Source organism: Zingiber officinale, chromosome 6A (assembly GCF_018446385.1).
Source record: "Zingiber officinale cultivar Zhangliang chromosome 6A, Zo_v1.1, whole genome shotgun sequence".
Lineage (NCBI taxonomy): Eukaryota > Viridiplantae > Streptophyta > Magnoliopsida > Zingiberales > Zingiberaceae > Zingiber > Zingiber officinale.
In genome coordinates this window covers 108930973-108954199 of record NC_055997.1, presented here as the reverse complement: position 1 = coordinate 108954199, position 23227 = coordinate 108930973, and the positions used below count along the sequence as shown (strand labels likewise).

The following is a 23227-nucleotide window of genomic DNA, read 5'->3' as shown; positions in this document are numbered from 1 at the left end:
TCAAGGTCTCAAATTAGGGATCCAAAATGGACCTAACATGGATCGACGCCTACTGTCCCCTTAACCGGGATCTGTCCTCACTTAGTGACTCTCCTCCAGTAACTTACCTTTATTTACCAGTTTGCCAGTTGTCCGGTCCTCAGACTGAACTGGACTTCCTGTTAGATATCCGGTCGGTCCGTCGATCTATCTGGACTTTGCACCAACTATCCGATCGGGCTATTAACCTAGCTGGACTTTATACTAGCTATCTGGTAGTCCCGTTGACTTGGCTGGATTTTTCACCAGATATCCGGTCGGTCCGTCAACCTATCTGGACTTCTCATCAAATATTCGGTCATCCCATCGACCTATTTGGACTTCTCATCAGATATTCGGTCGACCCGTCGACCTATATAGTTAACTTCTGCATACTTGGTAAAGTGGTTAGATCACAATTATATCTAACTTAACTTATTTGTCATTTATCAAATTTGAGTTAGACCATTAGTGCAAATTGTACCAACACACATGACTCTCTTAGCGTGGGCTCATCTGACCTCTCCAGCTTGGTCTCAGATCTCTCCAACTTAGCCACCTTCTGCCTCCCCAAACTTTGTCACACACAACTCGTCCAACACGATCTCATCCGACCTCTTCAGCTCGGTCTCATAGACCTTTCTAACTCAGCCACCTTCCGGCTCCTCAAGCTCTGTTGCACATGACCTCTCCAACTCAGTCTCCTCAACCTCTCAGCGTGACCCACACCATATTTCTCGGGATGTATGTGGGAAACGTGAAGGCTGAAATAAGCGAAAAACGTGGCACGACGAGGGTATGGATAAGGAAATGAGAGTTTTCATGGCAACCCTGTGACTTAAACATGGGGTTCATGCCCTCTCTTGGGAGAAGATATAAAAGGAAGCCCGCTTCAGCGGGCACAGATACACACATATGCATCTAAACTCTAGTATTTTTAAAGATTTTCTTCCAACCATCCTTCTCCTAAAGTGTCGAAATGGTTATGCTGAACTCAACCAAGTCCCCTATTATAACCTCTTGTCGAGTGCTATAGGAAATTGAGAGCTTTCTTTATCATTAGCTCATTAGGACATCTCTCCATTGCAGTTGCTCTTCGATAACTCACTCAGTAGTAATCTCAAATCGGAACAAGAGAGAAGGCTGCCCATCTCTAAAATTAATTGGACCGCAGAGGCCGAATACTTGAATTAATAAAAAAAAAACAATTATAGTTAATTGCACCACGTCAAAAGAGTGATTTTTAGTTAAAACAACTAGAGAAGCTGGAATTCCGTCTGTTTGAAAACTAAGAATGCATATTCTACCGTGCACTATTAAAAAAAATTATAATAAAAATACTTTATTTATACATAACGAGGAACATTAATTCAAGTAAATGATAGTTTAAAGAGCACCATGTTTCAAATAATTAAAATTCAAATATATAAGAAAATATTTCGTATACCCCTTTTATTTTCCGTAGATCTAATGGACGGTATAAATGGACAGTTTGATAATCTATCTCATACTATAAACCAAAATTATGCTACTTTGTATAAATCAATTCCAAATATGGTATTAATATGTATAAACTAATTTTTAGACGGTGTTATGTTGTTATTATAAAATAGTATCAAGGTGGAGTGTATAGAGTTATTTTATTGATGTAATATTATTTGATAATTTTTACAGGACGAGTGCTCTTTTAATAATCTAAAAATCCCTTTTTTATAGCAATTGCTACAATTGCTGCTATTTAGAACATTTAAATATTAATTTTTTACTTGATGGGGAAAAGCCAAAAATTATTATTATTATTTTTTATGGAGGTATTATTTTTAATGCATTAATATTTTGAGAACAAATATTAATCGATGAATGCTTTATCATGTCTATGTGTATTTTAAAAATAAAATAAGTCCAACTAAATTCTAGTTCGATTTGATAGATCACAAATATTTAGGGATTAGAGCGGTCTCCCTTTTTACACGACGAGGTAAACGATCCCACCTCACGCCGTCGCGCTCGCCGAAGCAACCTTCACTCCTTCCTCTCACCGGAGGTCGCTGGGGGTTGCCGGCGCTCAAGTCTCAACCGCCATAGCGACGTTCCACCGACGCGCGAACTCGGACGCCAGCGGCCTGAGAGCACCAGAGCCATCTCCCCTCCTTGAGCTCCGACAATATTGAGCTGCTCGTCTCAATTAAGTCAGTGTTTTTATGCTAGTTCTTCTCTTTTTTTTTTTTTCCTTTTTTGTTTTTCCTTGATACATTATTCCCACCAGATAAAACGCCGTGTATAGTGGTGGAAATCCTATACCACACTGAGTTTTCCTAATTTGCATAATGGTAATCCGTGATACTATGATCCAGTACAGCTATCCACATCTTTAGGTCTTCTTGATTTATCTTAGGATCCCTAGTAACACATCTAGAAATCTATTTTTTGAGGAAAGGGGAAGGCCGAAGATCAAGACCCTTAGTATTTAAATATACATATATGAGATCAAGCCTCCATTTTGTAAAGGTGGATTTTGAATGTAGGACCTTAGCGCTACTTCCTGTCTTTACCATGTTGATAGATTGCAGTTCAGGAAATTAAACTATTAGTTACATTAACAAAAAAGAAAAAAAAAAAACAATGTGGTACCTTGTTGCAACTGAATAATTTAGCTTCCCAACTAGCCTGGGAACCAATCTCTTTTGACAAAATACAAATACAAAGCAATGATTTGACTTACCAGAAGTAATATTAAAAAGTGCTTCATATTATGAAACATTAATGATTTATCTATTTGATTGAGATGAGCTGCAACTTTCTATCAAATGCTAGTTAGGCGTACTATGGGAAAAAGAAAAGATTAGGCCTCAACTAGAATGATGAAGAGGACTTGCCGAGTTGCCTAATTTGATCAACCACTGACTGTTATTATGGTCATTAAGGCCCTCTTTGATTTTCAACAATAAGATGCATTGTGGTGGTGTTACTGCCTCAATTTTCAAATAGTCGAACACCACGGTTATGCCAAACATGCAGTAGAGGTTTTCACGTGTTCCCAGCTACTGACTTACCATAAAACATGACGCAAAACCATTTAGTGACTTAGACAACACAACTCACACATAGCACCAATACAGATTAGTTGTGTGAGTTGCTCACGCACACTGGTGGTACACACACCAAACAACACTCATGCACAATGCAGCTAGATAGCTCTTCGAGCATGTGCTGGTGCAGTACATAATGGTTCACTCTGTTGCATAGGCGCATACAACAATTGGTACTTTGGTAATTAGTTCTTTTGCAAAGTTGCATATGAGCAGTGATTCAAAGCTCTGATATACACTTTGTAGTAAGATTACATAACATACACAAATATTTAATAGGGTAGCTTGGTGCACAAAGCTCCCACCAATGCGGGGTCTCGGGGGGTTTATTGTATGCAGTCTTATCCGGCTTTTCAAGAGGTTGTTTCCATAACTCGAACCGATGACCAAACCGGTGACCTCCGGTCACATGGCAACAACTTTAACATTGTGCCAAAATCCTCCTTCAACATGCACAAATATATGTGACTCAAAAAAACCATAAACCTTAATTCACAATGTGGGATTAAGCCCACAACTCTAGCAACCATATTAATCTAATATGCATGACAAATTTTATGTTAAAGAGTAGTCCGGTGCATGAAGCTCTCGCCAATGCAGGGTCTCGAGGAAGGGTCGGACCACATTGGGTCTATTGTACGCATCGTTACTTTGTATTTTGCAAGAGACTTTTTCTGCTATTCAAACCCGAAACCTCAAGCAGCAACTTGTTCAGCCAAGGCTCCCTTTCCCATGACAAATTTTAAGTTAATGATTAAAATTAAGCATGGGGTCTTTATTATCTATCCATTTCGTGCAAGGCGTATTCATTCAAGCACAAAGGATCTAGTGGTACATTGCATTCATTGGATAGTAGGTTGTTTATAGTATTAGATGCATGGATTGACTAAATGAGAGCACCATACTGTAGTTGCATACCAATTTTGAGAGCTGAGATTGTTAGATCAGTAGACCATTGAGTTTAATTTTAGAGTTTCTTGTTTTTTCATTCTCTTAAAAGTCAGACACAGTTTAAACTCAAACACTCACTTGTTTCTTTAGGAGGTGGAAGGCTGACTTAGGTTGCGACCACCAAGATTTGCAAGATTGAAGATATTTGATGGTGAGAGGGCATCTTTTATAAATTACTCCATAGTGGAGGGAATACAACATGTTATACGTGCCTATTTATTTTAAAAGATTTATAATGGATTTTTCTATCATGCTGCCATTTTGGGCCTTTTCTTTTCTGGAGTGCGAGTGACGAGGTCACCATTAAAACTAGATGTGGTCATTTGTGTAGAACAACTATTTAAGAATAAGCTTTTACATCTTCTAGTAGCACAACTGATCTAATATAGTCCAACTTCATCTGCATTATTATGAAGCTGTGTAAATTCAAACTATTTAGGATGGTTTCATGATCTAATTCTTCCATTGAACTTGATATAGGACTATATCACAAGTAATACTTAGATTAGTTAATTACTTTTATTACATTTACCACAGTTTTCTTACATCTTGAATTCTAATTGACTAAACTAAACTCCTCTTACTATGATATTCATTTGTTGCCTGTGAACATATCCATGCCATCTCAATTTATTGTTCTCATATTATCATATATTGGAGACACGCCTAATTGCTCCTAGATGGTTGCAATTTTTTTATATATTTCTCAATAACTTCACACATCTATCTCAACATTCTCATCTTTTCCGCATTAACTTTTTGTATGTCTTGTTTCTTAATTCTCAATATTACTATAAAGTATGGCATTCCATATCGCAAGATTATACAATCTTCTGGTTAGCCTAAGGGGCATATTAGACTCTAGAACGTCATTTCCATTTCATTTAACCACCCTTCTCCTGTTATGGTATATTCATCAATATTTCCTGGTTGAATAGCTCAGCTTTGTTTTTTTCTATTCACATAGAAATAGTTCAGCTTCTTATGCTTCACAAATATATCTTTACAATTGCAAATTTTTCAATGGTTCATGTTGGTATACCAAGAACTTACATTGACTGTGATTTGACCCAAGGCATATATACAGATACAAAGTTTAGAGTTGAACAGATTTTTATAGTTAATAGTAATGCCATTTTAGAGAAAATGATGATACTCTTCTCTATTCCTCCAATTAGTTATATATAGTGCTCACAATTCAACTTTGATGCTTCATGTTCTTAGTCATCTACCTTGTGAAGTTTTACTGACACATGAAATAATAACTTTCTATCTTATTGCTTATTTCTCATTCAGGTCTAAGTGATGGAGGCTAATTTCTGCTACTGATAATGTGGTTATGGAGGTAGGGCAATTTCTTGAAGATGAAAAAGGTGAGCTCGCTTCAGTTGTCATTATTAACCATGATGGTAGGGAGGTTACTACCAAGAAGCCTGATTTAGAAGGTATTGAGCCATTAGAAACACCTTGGCTATAATGTCTGAATCACATTTTAGCTCTCTGTCATGCATGTTCGATGATGCACTGAAGTGTATACAATGTTTTTCAGTAGCTTCTTTGACTATCCCATGCATTATGCTTTTGAATACTGTCAGGGTATAAGTGCATTTTGCACCAAGGTTTAAAATCTGGAGTTGTACCAGAATTTTGGTTTATGAGATATGGCATATCTTCATGTGCTAATACTGTTTTAATGCCTATATTATATCTTATAATTATATAAGTTATGTAATTATAATTTATATTATGTTTTAAATTATATAACTTGTATAATTATTATTCTAATCAAACATCTTCACACTAAACATCATCTGTGCTTGAGTATACACATTCCTACGATCCTTTAAAATTAATGGAAAAAATGGAAAATATACTATTTAGACCAAGATGTTTGTACATTAGTTACCAAGGGCATGCAATATCTCATGCTTAACATTGCTAGGTGAACTACTAGTGTAACTGGGGAATGCCTTTATTACAAGCTTGTAGACATCGAGCATGGATTTTACATACGGCACTACCAAGTTTCCTTGCGATAACTTTTTGCAGCGAAACTAGTCATATCAGTAAATATTTCATGTATTTATCCTTTTTTTGTTACTAGCATGAAAAAGTATTCAGTTTTTCTATATACATTGGATAAATTTGGTTCAAGCTGTAGTGTTCCGTGCGTAGGATATCTTCTAAAGAGAAACATATGACACAAATTAACATGGGACAATGGGAACTAACAACTGTGTTAACTTTTTATTGCTGCCAGAGCAACTTCTTTACTCGCATATATGATGCTACTCTTATCAAAACCTAGCAAAAATTCCTAGCCTTCACATGATAAGCCATGAGTCAGTATGAGTTTAACTCATTGAAGTGATCAAGAAAGTGTGGATTGGCTAGAACTAACGGTCAAAATTGCTCGAACTCTGAAGGAAAGAGAAAAATGAGTATAATATCCTTGTTCTTCTTCCCAAAACCAATACAACTGTTTCATCCCATTGTTTTTGATCTGTATTTTGACTACAAAAACTCAGGTTATCAGCTCATGGAACAGAATTTTTTTTGTTCCTAAAGGCAACTAAAATAATAAAAGATGTTCTCTTCACAGTTGAATGAGCATTGGAATGTCTTTTCCTCCTTGAGTCCCTAGCTAGTTCCGTTGCCACACTTCCCCAGATGAACTTGATGCTGAGAAACACAGTCTAGAAAGGGAAATAAATTCATGAGGCATTCTTCCTACATGTCTAGAAATCTTCTGACCATAACTGCCTGAATTCCAGAACAAAGTTCTAATGATTGAATTCCTTTTTCCTGAAATAGAACAGCAATATTTCAATTTTTTAATCAAATTCAAATGTAAATGGAAAGATAGTTGAGAAATTATATATTTGAGTTTGAACTTTTAAGATGATAAAAAACTGCATTTGGTTCTCAAAAATTTCTGCTCAATTTCTGGAAAACAGTTTTCCAAACAAAAGGGAAAAAAATTTGAAAAGTGTTATGCTAAAATTGAAAGCAGAAAATGAAAATTTTGAGAACTTTAAACAAACTAGCACTTATAGTTGCCAATGGCTGCTGGCTTGTGGCTTCAAACGACGCACAGTATAGATGCTTAATTTAATTGTTCCATAAATTCCAGAATTGTATGCTCATCAATGTGTAAAACCCACCCAAACAAATTTATTGTTTTAGATGCTCATGGTCTCCACTGCAGTGTTCGACGCTGTGCACACTCCATACCTTGGTGGCAAAAGCCTCGCTGGTGCCAACTAAAATGTCATGATACTGCAGGACAGGCTGTTGCTGAGGGAGAGATAACCTCCCTGCTACAGTGGATGGTTTCCCTGCAGTTAATGGCAAATGCACGGTTGGAGTCCTCCATGGATGGGTTCGCTAGGGTGGGGTACTTTGAGTCGAACACGCTGACACAGGTGATAAGGATCTGAGGACCATGGTCAAAGGCTTTCTCGATGCTGTCGAAGCGGGTGTGGATGACATTGGGGTCGAAGATGTTGTCATGAATGGAGACAGTGCGAGGGGGCGAAGTGTGGGCAAACATAGTTGAGTGGACAAATGCGAAGTAAGAGGAGAATGAAGGCAGAGGAAGAGGCGGGCAAAGGTTGTGGAAGAGGCAGAAAGACAAATAAAGGCATACATGAAGAAGTCTCATTGTTAAACCTTTGTGTCTTGCAAATGCCCATGGGTTTTCGCTAGTGCGATCTTCGTCCATCACCTTCACATGCCATGCTGTATATTGCGTGGTTCACAAATATTTGAAGTGTTGGTTAGCGGGTGGAATGGAAAATTCCTCCCATGCCGACCAGTTTGACACCTTAAACCTTGTTTTGCACTTTATATTCTTTTCATCTCTCAACAAAGTTTTGTTTTATTCTTAAGTTTGATCTTCACCTGAAATTGCCTTCATAGTTAACTTATTTATCGTACCTTCTATCTTTGTTAGTTATTAGTCAATTATTTTTTAACACAACAAGAATTATTGCTTCGAAAAGGGGAAATGAGAATGGCTATCTAGGGTGGCGGTACTCGGTAAGTTTATGAAATCATGCGATCATGAGTCTGGTTTAGATAATGAAGTTGAGCAATCCATTCTAGTTGAAAGTTTTAGGTTCTTTGACACTGAGCTAGAATTATCAAGTTGTTCTGGTTCAAGGTTTTAGATGACTGATATTGCTCTAAAGTTATTAAGTTGTTTTTCAGCAAATTAAATTTTGAACTAACATTTAGTTGTCGCTTCTCATGTTGCCATCATGTTGACCATGTTCTACTCACAAAATACTGTTAAGGAACAGCATTTAATGTCAATTACTAGTAATGCAATGTTCACTATGAAGAGGAAACAACTAATTCAGTACTTGAGATATCTCAAATTTGCATACTCATTCAAATTTATTTTCCAGGTAAAAGTAATTGGTTTTAATCCTATCACTCTAAGTTGCTCCTTTGTGTGTTGGGTGTTAATAATTCGATCATTGGGTGTTAATAATTCAATCGTTGAATGCCCCTTTGTTAGGTATATGGATAGGTTCCACGCTTTGATCATTCTAGATCCAACATTGGTGGCATTTCTTTAAATCTTGCAAATTTTTAATACTCGCTACTAATAGGTCTTTAACATATAACCTTATGGAAGATTATTCTTAGTATGTTCCAACAATTTATGCCAAATTTGATTTTCCAAAGAAATTTGTATCACTAAATGTTGTTGGGACCTCTAGACACTTTTTTGCTAAAATACATTAAACATTTCTAAGGCTTTTCCCTCATTTATGTTAATTATAAAGGCACCTAGTCACGAGTTCGAGTTTCGGAAATATCCTCTTGCAAAGTAGGATAAGATTACATACAATAGATCCTTCCTTGGGACTCTGCATTGGTAGAAGCTTCGTGGGGCTGCCCGTTTTCCAACTATCTTTAGGCCATACTTGAAAGTTGATGAACATTATTGAAATTCATTTATTTTGCAATCTAGTTTCTAGATGGATTGTAAATAGCTCATGCTTATCACATCCCTAATTTTAAGGGGTTTATCTTTGTATATAAGGACGATAACCTATCAATGGAAACATAATAATTTTTGTCAAACTACATGGTATCGGAGTAGAAACCCTAGCCGTAGAATCCCTAGCTGTTGGTTCTTCCTCCAGTCGCGAGATAAAGCCGCACGATTGCTGGTTCTTCCCGCGCAGCAACGTTGACCTCCTTTCCGATGTCATCGACAACAAACAGAGCAACTGACTTCCAAGTGTGACAGGATCATTGCTGACTCTGATTTTTCAGTGCAAGATACGGCAAGAACTTCCTCTGACATGTAACGCATCATGCCTTCTTCTCCATAAGACAGTCTCCTTCCCATCACCACTCAGATTCAATGGCCACAATTATCTTCAATGGTTCTATTCCATGATGATGTTCGTGAGTGGAAGGGGCAAAGATGACTATCTAACTGGCTTATTCTAGAACCAAATTCTAAAACTCTAGAGCATCGCTTTTGGAGGGCTGAGAATAACTTAGTGATGTCGTGGCTGATCAACTTGATGGAGGAGGAGATTGGTGAAATTTTTTTGCTATGTACCTATGTCAGCAATATTTGCGAGTCTGTCTGGGAAATCTACTCAAGCTGTGATAACACTATGAGTTATTTCATGTGGAGAGCACTTTGCAAAGTCTCCAACAAGGGGAGTCTAGAGTGACAACTTACTACAGCTCACTTAATCAGTATTGGAAACCACTAGACATGTTCAAAACTATCGAATAGAAGCGTACAGAGAACAGAAATTGCTATTGGAAGATTGTGGAGAAAGCATGTCTTCAAGTTCTTAAGTGGGCTCGATAAGTCGCTTGACGAAGTGCGAAGTAGAATTCTCGGCACCAAGCCGCTACCTAGCCTTAGGGAAGCATTTGTAGAAGTGCGCTGAGAGGAGAGTCGCAAGCGAATAATGATTGACAGTCCTATATCTTAGAGTTCCTGAATCTAGGCAAGGATCCTCTGCTAATTCTAGTGCGTTAGTAGCTCAAAGTCAGTCCACAAACTGCAGCATCAGCGAGCCTCGACATGCATGTGATAGTTGACCACGGAAGAACAGGCCTTGGTGCGATCATTGTCGAAAATCGGGCCATCTCAAAGAACAATGCTAGCAACTCCATGGAAAGTCAATCGATTGGAAGCCTCCTAGCCGAGAGGCAAAGGCACATCATGCGTCTGTTGAAAATTCAAAATTTGTGAGTTCTTTCTCCAAAGAGTTATTTCAACAATTTGTTTAAGAGTTCAAATTCCAACTTGTCGACGAGCAATCCTATGGCAATGCACACTAGCAAGTCCTCCTCTTGGATCATTGATTCAGGAGCATCTAAATGACAGGTAACAAAATGTTATTCTCAACATTATATTATGTGACAAACATCTAATGGTGCGCATAGCAAATGGCACCTATACCAAAGTGGTCTGTACAGGAACAATAAAATTTCAAATAATATCAATCTCAATTGTGTGCTTTATGTGCCTGTACTTGCTTGTAATCTTGTGTTAGTTGGTAGACTCAACCGAGACCTTAACTCTGAAACTAAGTTCTTTGGTGATTGTTGTGTTTTTTAGGACTTGAGTACTGGGAAGATGATTGTCAGTGCTAAACTTTGTGCAGGGCTTTACCTTTTTGAAGCCTCTCCTACATCTAACCAGTCTACTAAGCTTAACTATCATCCAATCCATACTTTTAGGTTTAGCAGTCTATCCAATAATGAAAGTGAAATTATAATGTGACACTATCGATTAAGACATCTAAATGTCATGTACTTAAAACATCTTTTCCCTTCATTATTTGTCAATAAAAGTCCTAATTTCTTATGTTAGTATGCTGATGCTGGAGCATCTAGGCACACAATCATCTCATATCATCGGCTATCTTCTCTATCGAGCTATGACGAGAAGAAAATGAGGCTATTAGCCTCCCTTTTGGGTCTTGAAGAAGGACAATCGAGGCTATTTACAAGGAACATGATTAGCTCGTGGTCTCCTAACATGATTGCACTCTATTCGGAGTGCAGACGAGACGGAATTGGGTAACTGGATAGTGAAACTTTAGATTTGGTCTTTTAACTTTTTCTTTTATTTGTTATAAATTTTTATTAGGATTAGTTTTTTTTTTCTAAAAGTTAGTTTAGATTTTTTATATTTATTTTTAAGGATTAGTTTTCTTTTACTTTTTTTTTTCCATTGCGACTTTTTCTTATTTTTTAGGTTATTTAAACAAGGGTTATGGTTCTTGTAAAAACAATGAATGATAAATTTGATTTTGATTTGAATAAAGTTTATTTTCGTTTAAACCTAGAGGCGGTTCCTCTTTGTTGGCGAATCCCCACTTCCTACACTTTCTTTAAAACCTCTAAGTCGAACGTTGTACTCGGAGTTCATTCCCTGCGTCAGTTGGCATCAGAGCTTTAGATCCATGGATGATCATCGTAGTCGAGGTCGTGGTCGTGAAAGATAGGTTCCGACTAAGGAAGTCTGCACCAGGATCGAAGCATATTCTATGAGCTCATCGAAGAACTACAGAGACAAGTCACAGAGTTATCACAGCCTCTCGCGGCACAAGATGTTGAAGATAGTGAGGTGCATGGTCGAGGCCGTGATAGATAGGTTCCAGCTGAGGAAGTCTCACACCGTAATCGTAGTGTCCGAGATCTTAAAGGTCGTAAGTTATTTTATTTTAATTTAAATATCTCCTTCGCTTTTCCATCAAGCAGGATGGCCCCTGCCCCATATCCCACCGCTTCAAGCCCAAAAAGACAGATATTATGGTGGATGGAAATACTTATAATGCTAAAAATTTCCATGAAGAAGCTAAAACCCTATGATGGCACTGTTGGACCCCGTGGTAGTTTTTATGTGATCAACCAAGTTAGTTAGGTCCTGCGGTTTGTCTGACCCCTGTGTCTGAGTGTGCAGGAACTTAGGGGCACAGGAAGTCGAGCGGAAGACGCAGCTGACGAGAAGGACGGCACGGGAAGGGAGCCGACGGGCTCGGTGCGTCCGAAGGACGAGAGAGCTGCGGAAGAGTACTCCGGTGGAGCGAGAAGAACGTGCGCGGCGTTCGAGGGACGAGAAGCCGGACGGAAGCCTGCTCGAGGAGAAGGCCGGGAATTGGGTTCGGGTAAGCCCTATTCCGGTGGGCCGCAATCACCCAAGGAGCCGAACCGGAGCAAGTCAACTGGAGTTGACTTGTCAACGGTTCGGTCGACCGAACACTAATCCTCAGAAGACCAACCGCTGGTGACACGTCAGAAGCCACGTCAGCAAGCCAGTCGTTGGAGGACTGATCGGTCGACCGAACCTCTTGATCGGCGACCGAACCCAAGATTATCCAGAGACTGAGTCGAGCGCTTTCATCGGGCCCGCGCAGAGGAAGACCGTTGGCCGATTGGTCGACCGAACAAAAGGATCGGTCGACCGAACCTGAGCTCGATCAACAGAGACTGTACCTGGATGGAAAGCTTGGCAGGTACAGCAAGTTCGGTCGACCGAACCTGGGGATCGGTCGACCGATCCCTCTCGAGTCAAACCTGATCCCGAAGGATCAGGTGATCTGATAAGCTCGAGAACCCCTATATAAAGAGGGTCTCGGGTAGCTTTATACTACATCGAAAACAACGATTTTTATCAACTCTGTACTCTCATTCTCGAAGCAATAGTTCTGTGCTCTCTAAGTGTAAAAGGCTTCTCCGCCTTCAGCAAAGGAGTTCTTTTTAGTGTGTTCTTTCATTGCCCTGGATTAACAACCCTCTTGGTTGTAACCAGGTTAACTCCTGAGTTCCTTTTCATTTTTGTTAAGTCTTACTGTTTATTACTTTATAGCTATTGCATCTTGTTGAGTTGAAAATCCGAGGAGGGTATAATTTCTATTGCAGGCAATTCACCCCCCTATTGCCGGTCTCTGCTGCACCTACAGGCACTAGCAGTATTCGTACCTAGCATTGTTGAACTTGATGATGTCCTAAACTCTTTGCCGCAATTCTCATCGAGCCATGATAGATGGCATGCCTAGCATTCAGCTTGCTATTCGACATTGTTTTATTCTTGAAGATCCACCAAATGACGGCAAGGACCCACCTACCACTGAGTTCTGTTACTGAAACCATCAACAAGGAGTCTAACACGAATGAAAGGAAAATGCAAAGTTTAGATGCCACTAACAAATCCAAAGATGAGGATGTAGCTTCTGTTTCCATAGAGAATGAGAAATCCCCTTTGTTGCAAGATACCTCAACAACACGAACTGATGTTAAAGTAGATGAGTTGTTAGATGAGATAGAGTATGGATGCATGGTCTATGCTTTGCCACCTTCCAAGAACAATGCAATAGACATATATCCTGATTTACCAACAAAAGTGCAACAGTTGCTGGGAGTTTTTGCCGAGTTGATACCAACTAATCTTCCTCATGGGCTAGTATATTTTGAACTCGAGGACGAGTTTTTTTTCAACTTGGGGCGTATAATGCTGGAGCATCTAGGAACATAATCATCTCATTTCATCGGCTATCTTCACCTTCGAGCTATGTCGAGAAGAAAATGAAGCTACCAATCTCCCTTTTGGGTTTTGAAGAAGAGCAGTCATGGCTATTTATAAGGAAGATGATTAGCTCATGGTCTCCTGACATGGTTGCACTCTATTCAGAGTCTGGACGAGACGAACTTAGCTAACCGGATAGCTAAAACTCTAGATTTAGTCTTTTAACCTTTTCTTTTATTTGTTATAAATTTTTTAGGATTAGTTTTCTTTTCTAAAAGTTAGTTTAGATTTTTTATATTTATTTTAAGGATTAGTTTTCTTTTACTTTTTCTTTTTTTCATTGCGACTTTTTCTTATTTTTAGGTTATTTAAATAAGGGTTAGAGCTTTTGTAAAAACAATGAATAATAAGTTTGGTTTTGATTTGAATAAAGTTTATTTTCGTTTAAACCTAGAGGCGGCTCTTCTTTGTTGGCGAATCCCCCTCCTACGCTTTCTCCGCAACCTCTAATTTGAATGTCGCACCCGAAGTTCCTTTCCTACGCCATATGCTAAACATACCAAACACATTTATGCGCCCTGTCAATATCAACCAATACAACCGTTCTCTCTTATTCATGGGGACATTGGGTGACCATTCAAAAATCCAAGTCTTACCAACTCTAGATGGTTCTTACTTTTTGTTGATGATCACACAAGGTTGTGTTGGACTTTTCTTATGAAAGAAAAATCTGAGACCACACAAATCTTTCAGAATTTTCATGCCATGATCATGACCCAATTCCAGGTTGACAGACAAATTCTCAAAACAGATAATGTCAAAGACTTCTTTAATTCCAGCCTTAGCTCCTATCTCCAATTCAATGACATAGTCCAACAAAGTTCATGTGTTGATACACTTTAATAAAAATGTGTAGCTGAATGAAAAAATTTTCATATACTTGAGGTTGCCCGCTCCTTACTCTTCCAAGTTCACACTCCAATCAAATTTTGGGGGGAAGCAGCCCTAAGAGCTACCTATCTTTTTAATCATCTACCTTCTAGGGCTTGATGTTCAACCCTCCATTTCAGGTTTTACAAAACTTGTATCCCACACACTCAGACTTGTCAACAACATTCCTCTCAAACTCTTTGGATGCATTGCTTTTGTCCACATCCACTCTCAATATCGGGGAAAGTTTGATTCATGCGCACTTAAGTGCATTTTCTTGGGATATTCAACCAACAGAAAGGATTATAAGTGCTTCTCTCCTGTCACTCAGAAATTTTATCATTCTATTGATGTCACCTTTGAATACATTCCATGCTACTCCAATACTATAATTTAGGGGAGAACAAAATTGAATTGTAGCATTGGGATTGGGATCGAGAGTCCCTTCTAGAATCGAGTCCTTCCTCAATTTGACCATCATTATCACTCAACCCTCCATTAATTCCTTTCTCTCCAGTATTATCACAATCATATGTGCCACCTATCTCGAAACCACAAAAGAACACACCACCTTCCCATGACACAGTAAAAGTCTATGTGAGGAGAAAAAATCTAGCGTCTTTACATGAAACTCAACCGTATCATGAGTCAACTCGAGGCTAAGTTGAACCTGAAAAACAGCAGGATCTAATAGAACCATTTCATCCCACATTGGACTAGCCTTTTGCACAGAAAAAGGTACTAGATCTTGTACTTTTCTTCCGATGCACAACTATATGTTCTACTCATGTTTATCTCCAAGGTAGCAAGCATTTGTGACATCACTTGATAAGATCAGTATTCCTAGTTCTGTGTATGAAGCTCTAAAAGTTCTTGAATGGCACAAGGCAATCCTAGAGAATACATAGCCTTGGAAAAGAATGAGACTTTGACACTATTTCAGCTACCTCAAGGAAAAAGAACTGTGGGATATAAGTGGATTTTTCCCGTCATGCAGAACGCAAATGGAAGCATAAATAGATATAAGGGTCAACTGGTGACAAAAGATTACACCCAATCCTATAGGATTGACTATCAGGATACCTTTGTACCAGTTGCAAAACTCAATACCATTCGGGTGTTACTGTCTATTGTTGCTAACTTAGATTGGCCTTTGATTCAACTAGATGTGAAGAACGCCTTTCTAAATTGAGATCTTGTGGTAGAAGTTTACATGGATATCTCAATAGGATTTGAGACAGACAGTACAAAAGGAAAAGTCTACAAACTAAGCAGAGCCTTGTGTGAGCTCAAACAATCACTTAGAGCTTGGTTTGACAAATTTGCTAAAGTTCTTAAAAGAGATGACTACTCCTAGTCTTATGCTTATCACACGCTATTTGTGAAACATTTTTCAGGTGAGAAAATCTCGGTACTAACTGTATATGTTGTGACATTGTCGTCACAAGAAACCATGAACCAGAAATCAAAAGGGTCAAGTCACTCCTATCTAAGGAGTTTGAAATCAATGGAGGTTGCTAGAAGTCACAAAGAAATCTTTATGTCTTAAAGAAAGTATGTTTTTGACCTACTACAAGAAATTAGGTTGAGTGGATGTAAGCTAGTTGATATACCTATAGATCCTAATACCAAATTAAGGTCTCGGACGGATGAAATGGAAGTTGATAAAGGCCGATATCAACGATTGGTAGGCAAACTTATCTACCGAACTCACACTCGTCTATATATAAGTTTTGTTTGCCAATTTATGGGAAATCCATCATTTGATCACATGGATATTGTAATTCGAATATTGAGATATCTAAAAAGGGACACAGGAAAAAGACTCATGTTTAGAAAGACAAAAAAATGAACCTTGGAGGTTTACACTGATGCTAACTAGGCAGGTTCACCTAGTGACCGAAGATCTACTTCTGGATATCGTATGGAAATTTGGTCACTTGGCATAGTAAAAAACAAACAGTTGTTGCTCGAAGTAGTGCTGAGATTGAATTTCGAGCTTTGACATTGGACATTTGTTAGGGAATTTGGTTACAATGGATTCTAACGGAACTCATGCTAAAAATAAGAGATCCACTTCAAATTATGTGTGACAATCAGTCTGTACCAAACATGTGAAATTGACATACATTTCATTAGCAAGAAGATTGAAAAGAAAGACATCATGCTTCACCATGTGCCTTCAAAACACGACAAAGACACTATTCATATCCAGTATCACCGAACTGAGGTTGATTATGGGTTTAGAGAGCATTTATCACCTAGCTTGAGGGAGAGTGTTGAAATTCAAACTAGGCAACTTGTTATTTTATCCCTATTTTGTAGGGATTTATTTTGTAATTTATTTCCTAGATGGATTGTAATTAGCTCATACTTATCACATCCCTAATTTTAAGGGATTTATCTTTGTATATAAGGAGGATATCCTATCATTGGAAACATAATAATTTCGGTCAAACTATAAAAATAAACATCTTTTTTTTAAAAAAAAATTATATAACATAGCACGTTAGAAGGGGAGCCTTGGCTCAACGGTAAAGTTATTGCCATGTGACCAAAAGGTCACGGGTTCGAATCCTGGAAACAGTCTCTTGCAAAAAACAGGGTAAGGCTGCATACAATGGATCCTTCCCCGGGACCCCGCATGGCGGGAGTTTCGTGCACCGGGCTGCCCTTTTTTTTTTAACATAGCACATTGTTGGGCTATTACATGTAAATATATTGAACTTGAATAAGGTGATATATTTACAAGGATTGGGAATGCGATGCCTACTTCATGAAATGCACCCTTAATTTCAGTTACAAACTCAGGGGTACCAAAATTTTTTGATTCCATTCTCATATGGACTCTTAGGCTTGTTGATCTACAGATGCTGAAGTTTTACTTATTGTTTGGTTTGAATGAATTTTGGCTTATAGCTTTTAGTATTTGATATTGTTTGTGGAATACATTCACTGTCTGCTTATGTAATGCCTGAAGTTATCATTCCTCAGTACGTGAAGTTTTTATTATTGAAGTGTATGTCTAATGGCAATGTGTTTTAGATCTACTTCAATCTGAGAAGGCTGATGATTCAAGAAAGTCACATGCTGGGATTGAGGTGTGTATTTGTTGTTGCTATGCAGAATGAAATGATAACACAGATCACTTTCGCATTTTATTTTGTTGTAGACTAATGAAATTGAAAGTATCACTTGGTTTGATCTTTTGTGCCTCATCGAGTTGTTGGGGGATGAGATTTTCATGCAGATATTATGGTTTCAGAAAGTTTCCACTCTTAATCTTACAAGTTACAATACATGGGTATATCTATGCTTAAACGTTTTTAGATACTCATCTATTTTTAGATACATGACCTCTTGCTCTGCAGATATCTCAACATGGTAATACATTTTGATTTTTGACTGTACATGTAATCAATTGCTTCTTAGACTTGTAAGAATGCATATGGAACATTAGTGAATTCAATGAATAATTAAGTGAAAGTTGAATCATGAATCAGATTGATTGCCTTCTCTCTTCCTGTGTTTCTCAGAAGTTGGTTTGAAAATAATGTAACTTATGTTAATCGTTTCATTGTTATCCAGGAACTATCAGAATTTGAATTGACATAAAGACAGTAGCTTCAGTTTGGGTTTTAGGAACTTTATGATCGAGAACTATTCATAACTTTTACTAATGAATGTAGTTAATGTTTGTTTTCAATAAGTTGGTAATTTTACTCTGTACTATCATATAAAGGATATCTTACAAACATTCAACAGGAAGAGATGTCGGGCAAATCTCTTAATTCTTCTCCCACGAGGATGGTCGTAGAGGATCAGATATCTGGGAGATCTAACATTTCATCTTGTATTGACAAGCTTCAGCCTGAGAATGCATCTAATGAAGGAATTCCAAGTTCTCTGGAACTCAGTACCATCCATATTGTTGAAGTGGGAATTGCTCAAAGATGTTCTAAGGCAACAAATAAGGATGAAGCTAGTAGTAAATCATCTGTTCCCAAGTCTTGCACTATCTCATTGCCAGATTTTTCTATTTTAAGTGGAGAGATCCGCCTGGATAATTTCTCAATAAGAGAATTACAGGAAGCTTTTAGAGCTACCTTTGGGCGCCAGACTTCCGTGAAAGATAAGTTATGGCTGAAACGGCGGATAGCGATGGGGTTAACTAATTCCTCTCATGTTCCAGATACTGATTTTGTTATCAAAGACAACAAAATAGTTCTCAATGAGGAAGAAAATAGAAAGCTACAGCCAACTCAAGCCGGATCTGGATCCTCTTTAGACATGCATGTAATAAATGCCAGTCCTAAAAAATTAGAAACTAGTATGATAGGTGCAATTTCAGATGAACAAGTGTCTGCTAAGAGACTGAAAACACCTTCCTCAAAAGATAATTCAAAAGATGATTATTATCAGATAGAGAAGTTTGTTGTCAAACGGATGAGGAAGCCCACAAAGCGGTATATTGAAGAACTCTCAGAGCATGAGGATATGGAATGTGCTGTTAAATCATACTCTTGCTCAAAAAATCTAGAACGTGTTTATTCCCCTTCAAAATCATCATGGGCTATTGGTGATGTTGATTTCCCTAACAGAATATTTTCTGCAAGATATATACCTCCTGCAGGATTCAAGTTTCAGGTTCCATTTGTACTTAGAGCCAGAAGATGTAGACCAAGAAAGGATTTCTCAGTTTTTATGGTATGTAAATTATTTGTTAAAATTATATTCTTCAATTTTATGATGTCCCAATGTTACTTCCTAATGCTCATAAAAAAATTGATTTCTAAATATAGGCAGTTAATTCAGATTACTATATAGATGCAGATCACCAACATCATCAACCCATATTAGCCAAACTGTTTGAGATTAGCATACGTGGATGCATTTTTTTTCCTACAAAATTTACCATTATTTGTTTGTACACTTTTTCTTTGTTTTGGTGAATAAAATTTAAATCAACAAATTTACTCCAGTGTTCATTCTATATAAATTAGATTGCATAGTAGAAATGTCTTCCAATGTTTCTCAAATACAGTATCAGAAGCCTTCTGAACATGCAGGTTGTCTTTGGATTTCACAGATACTTTGACTAATGCAATATGCGAATTTGTTATTGATCCTTACACATTGACATTGGAAAGGATTACCTAATTGAAGATGCTCACAATCTGTATGAAGAGTTTACCTTTGTAGGGCTTAATGATGCAAACTAGGAATTAATTTTAATTAGAATTTTAAAATTTTAATTAATTTTGGCAGTTATCCTAATTGAAGTAATGAAGTTTGCCAACTTTTAATTTGGTAGGAATAATTTTAATTTACTTAGAGATTAATGGATATCTTTTAGCTCCAAAGAAGTTCTTTTTATTTGTTAATATTATTAGGATTATTGTGGTTCCAAACTTCCAATTAGTGGCATTTCTTTCCTACTTTAGTTAATATTGACTTTATGAAAGTAGTTGTCAGTAATATTTTGTTTAGTGAGATATCTTCGTCAATTTTATCTAAGTTTTCTGTGTGGTTTGACGACTTGATTATGGTGCTGCATCAATACCATTAGGAATTTAGGGCCACCAAAGTTACTAGGAATAAGTTAGATTCTCCATGCCCTCACGGGCATGGTGCAGTGGTAAAGCACTAAGTGGAATAAGAGGACAAGGGTTCAAATCCCAAATGGCACGAATGTCTTGGAGGTCAGCTTTTGAGTATGTAAGTTGTGCTTGAGATTTATCCAATAATTGAAAAGTTAGCTTCTCCATGCCCTTTGGTGCAAAACATTTCATGTTAGTATAGGATAAACCTAGAACTGCTACAAATGTCAGATTTGTTCACTGATCAGGACCTTCATCTTTTCTTTTCAATTTCCTCACCAGGGTTCTCGTCTCCTAACTATGAATATGTGAGTAATTGTTGACGGTTTATTTAGCTTGGAACCTTGTTTCTTATTAAGATGTGTGAGACCCAAATAAAAAATCTATAAAAGTTAGTTTACTCCCTCACATAATGAATAGAAACTGCTGCAAATGTCAGATTTGTTCACTGATCAGGACCTTCATCTTTTCTTTTCAATTTCCTCACCAGGGTTCTTGTCTCCTAACTATGAATATATGAGTAATCGTTGACGGTTTATTTAGCTTTGAACCTTGTTTCTTATTAAGATGTGTGAGACCCAAATAAAAAATCTATAAAAGTTAGTTTATTCCCTCACATAATGAATAGAAAAATGCATTGAAATAAATTTACACCTACATAAGGTATCTAAAGTTTTGAACGCTTGGCAATAAATAATACAGTGCTTAGCCATCAATTTCAAGATCCCAGATCATGTTTCATTGCTTGCGAGTGTCTATGTAAACTCTTATTAGCCTATTCATAGTTAGGTCCTAGAAGCTAGCATTGCTACTTGTTACATGTTGAGTAGGCTCAAAATTTGTGATATATACACATTGAATGCGTGAACTTTCATACAGGAGAAGGTCCTAAATCACGTGAAATGCCATGCTTGTGTTTGGTTATGCATAGAACCTCAAATACTAGAATTTTTGTCTGCCTCCTACATACCTGTGTAGGACATCAACACTCGGGCACCAACACTTGTTTTTCTTTTGTAACCTTTTAGCATAGGACCTTGTTTTAAGGAAAACAAATATATTGTTTGTTAGTGATATGTTGTTTGCGAGTCCTGAACAACTGAAAACATGATTTATTAGATAACATGAATTTATCTTTTTTTGATATTTGTGTACGTGTTAAACCTTCAGTCAACCATAAATGGATTTGGCTCATTTTGTGTCTTAATTGTTGGCTTGGAGGTTTAACTACTAAAAACTAAGATGACTGCCATTGCTTAATCCCACGTGTGCTTTAGCCTATTTGTTTCATTATACTGCACTATCACATTTCAGAATGGCACCAAACTGACATTTGAGTAAAGTACAATATTTAATATTTCAGTGAGAATATGCTGTTTTAACATAGTTGCATTACCGTCATTGGGTTTACCTGCTTGATTTTTTTTAATCTAAAAATAACCCTTTCAATGTATATCTATTTGCAGAAGTACCAGTCCAGTGGTCTTTGTCCCACGGTAGAAGCATCTACTATGACTCCTGTTCAAGAAGAAAGTGGGAGTGGGAGTGGAAGCAGATCAAGGGAACTTAGTTCTGTTGCAGTCCAGGTACATTATTGATTTTTTTACTCTTATTTCTGCCGAGACATGTAAACCCTTTTACATTTTAACACCATAAAAGACAGCTGTAGATTTAGAAGGATATTATCCTTGCCCTTTAGATAAATTTTTGTATATTTGGTCTTGTGTGTTAAATTTTTAGTTCTATGTTTCTGTTCAGATTCATCAATGTCATGAATAAATCCCGATTTGTGCTGCACATGATATCATTTGACCTCCATCCGTCCTTCCCAAACCCATCTACACTATGAAAATGTAGTAGAATTTTCTCATTTCATTCGGCATTTGTCCTGGGCATCTTCTATTGGTCTCAACATATACACCTCAACATCATGTCATTGTATTTAATGAATAAGGTTTATTCATTGTCCAATGCCAGAGTTCCATTGCTGAGGAAGACATGAAAGTGGATAATGGCACATTCAACTGTGAAGAAAAGACGGATGTAGAACATGGAAAGTTAGATGACCATGGCAACTCTTTTCCAGTTAATGCTAACACGCAGCCAGCAGAACCGAAGTCTAGTGAAAGGAGGAAGCATCACAGGGCTTGGACTCTGTGTGAGGTCCAGAAGCTAGTTGATGGAGTGGCTAAATATGGCGCTGGAAGATGGTCTGAGATTAGAAGACTTGCATTTGCCTCGTATTCTTATCGGACCCCTGTCGACCTTAAAGTAAGTTATTTCAGATGTTCCTCGGACCCAAGAATTCTTTCAAAACAAAATATTTTCTGCAATTTTGTTAGTAAACCTATTTGCTATCTTTTTGAAGGACAAATGGAGGAACCTACTAAGAGCTAGCTTATCACAGTGCTCAATTGAAAAGGGGGTGAGTATCCAAATTGCTTTGTCATGGTATCTGTTAGCAGATTGTCACATGTAATGTAGTCGTTCCATGGAAGAACCAAAGGTGATTGAATTTACAACATAATATAAGGGAAAGTAACTGCTGATCATTTCACCTTTCATTTCTTGCAGGAAAGGAACTCCCGGAAATATACTTCAGTACCAATACCGACACCCATTCTATCTCAGGTGAGGGAATTAGCAGAACTCCATGCTCAGGCTGGTCTAAAACTCGGGACCAAGAAATCTACAGACAATGAAGGCAGAGCAGGCGTTCATGAAGAAGGATCTGGTTTTTTGTGACGCACTTTGTAAATAAATAATTAAAACTAGTATAATGTAGTGCCATTTAGTCACTCCTGTATCATATGTAGATTATGTAGAGTTAACACGGTTTATGCGTGGCAGGCAAGCCAGGATCATCTAGCTTCCGCTTGAGTTTAAACAATCATCAACTGAAGGCAACCCGCCAAAGAATTCACTCAGAATTGATTCAATGAACACTTGTACAACTTGTGCTACTCAAAGAGGTGTAATGGATCTATTTATAGAGCATTTTTATTTTTTTTTCATCCGGATTTGGGATGGGCATTTAATTAAAATATTTCTAACAGTTTAGCCTTCACAATCTTCACTTTATGAGATACCACTCAATCTAAAATCATGCACCACTACTC

General features: G+C 37.6%; 1 protein-coding gene across 4 annotated transcripts; it reads left to right on the top strand.

Annotated features, from left to right (window-relative positions):
• Window positions 1–1927: 1927 nt before the first annotated feature.
• On the top strand, window positions 1928–23122 carry LOC121997363. Of its 4 annotated transcripts, none has more exons than XM_042551734.1 (9): window positions 1928–2207; window positions 4149–4209; window positions 5355–5431; window positions 17554–17609; window positions 18274–19215; window positions 21575–21694; window positions 22086–22379; window positions 22477–22533; window positions 22683–23122. In XM_042551734.1, the coding sequence occupies exons 3-9, from the start codon at window positions 5398–5400 to the stop codon at window positions 22851–22853; spliced, it is 1674 nt and encodes a 557-aa protein (XP_042407668.1). In that variant the 5' UTR covers window positions 1928–2207; window positions 4149–4209; window positions 5355–5397; the 3' UTR covers window positions 22854–23122. The 4 variants fall into 4 exon arrangements, with proteins under 4 accessions (XP_042407668.1, XP_042407666.1, XP_042407667.1 ...); XM_042551732.1 differs by having other exon boundaries at window positions 5355–5503; XM_042551733.1 differs by lacking the exon at window positions 4149–4209.
• The last annotated feature ends 105 nt before the right edge of the window (window positions 23123–23227 follow it).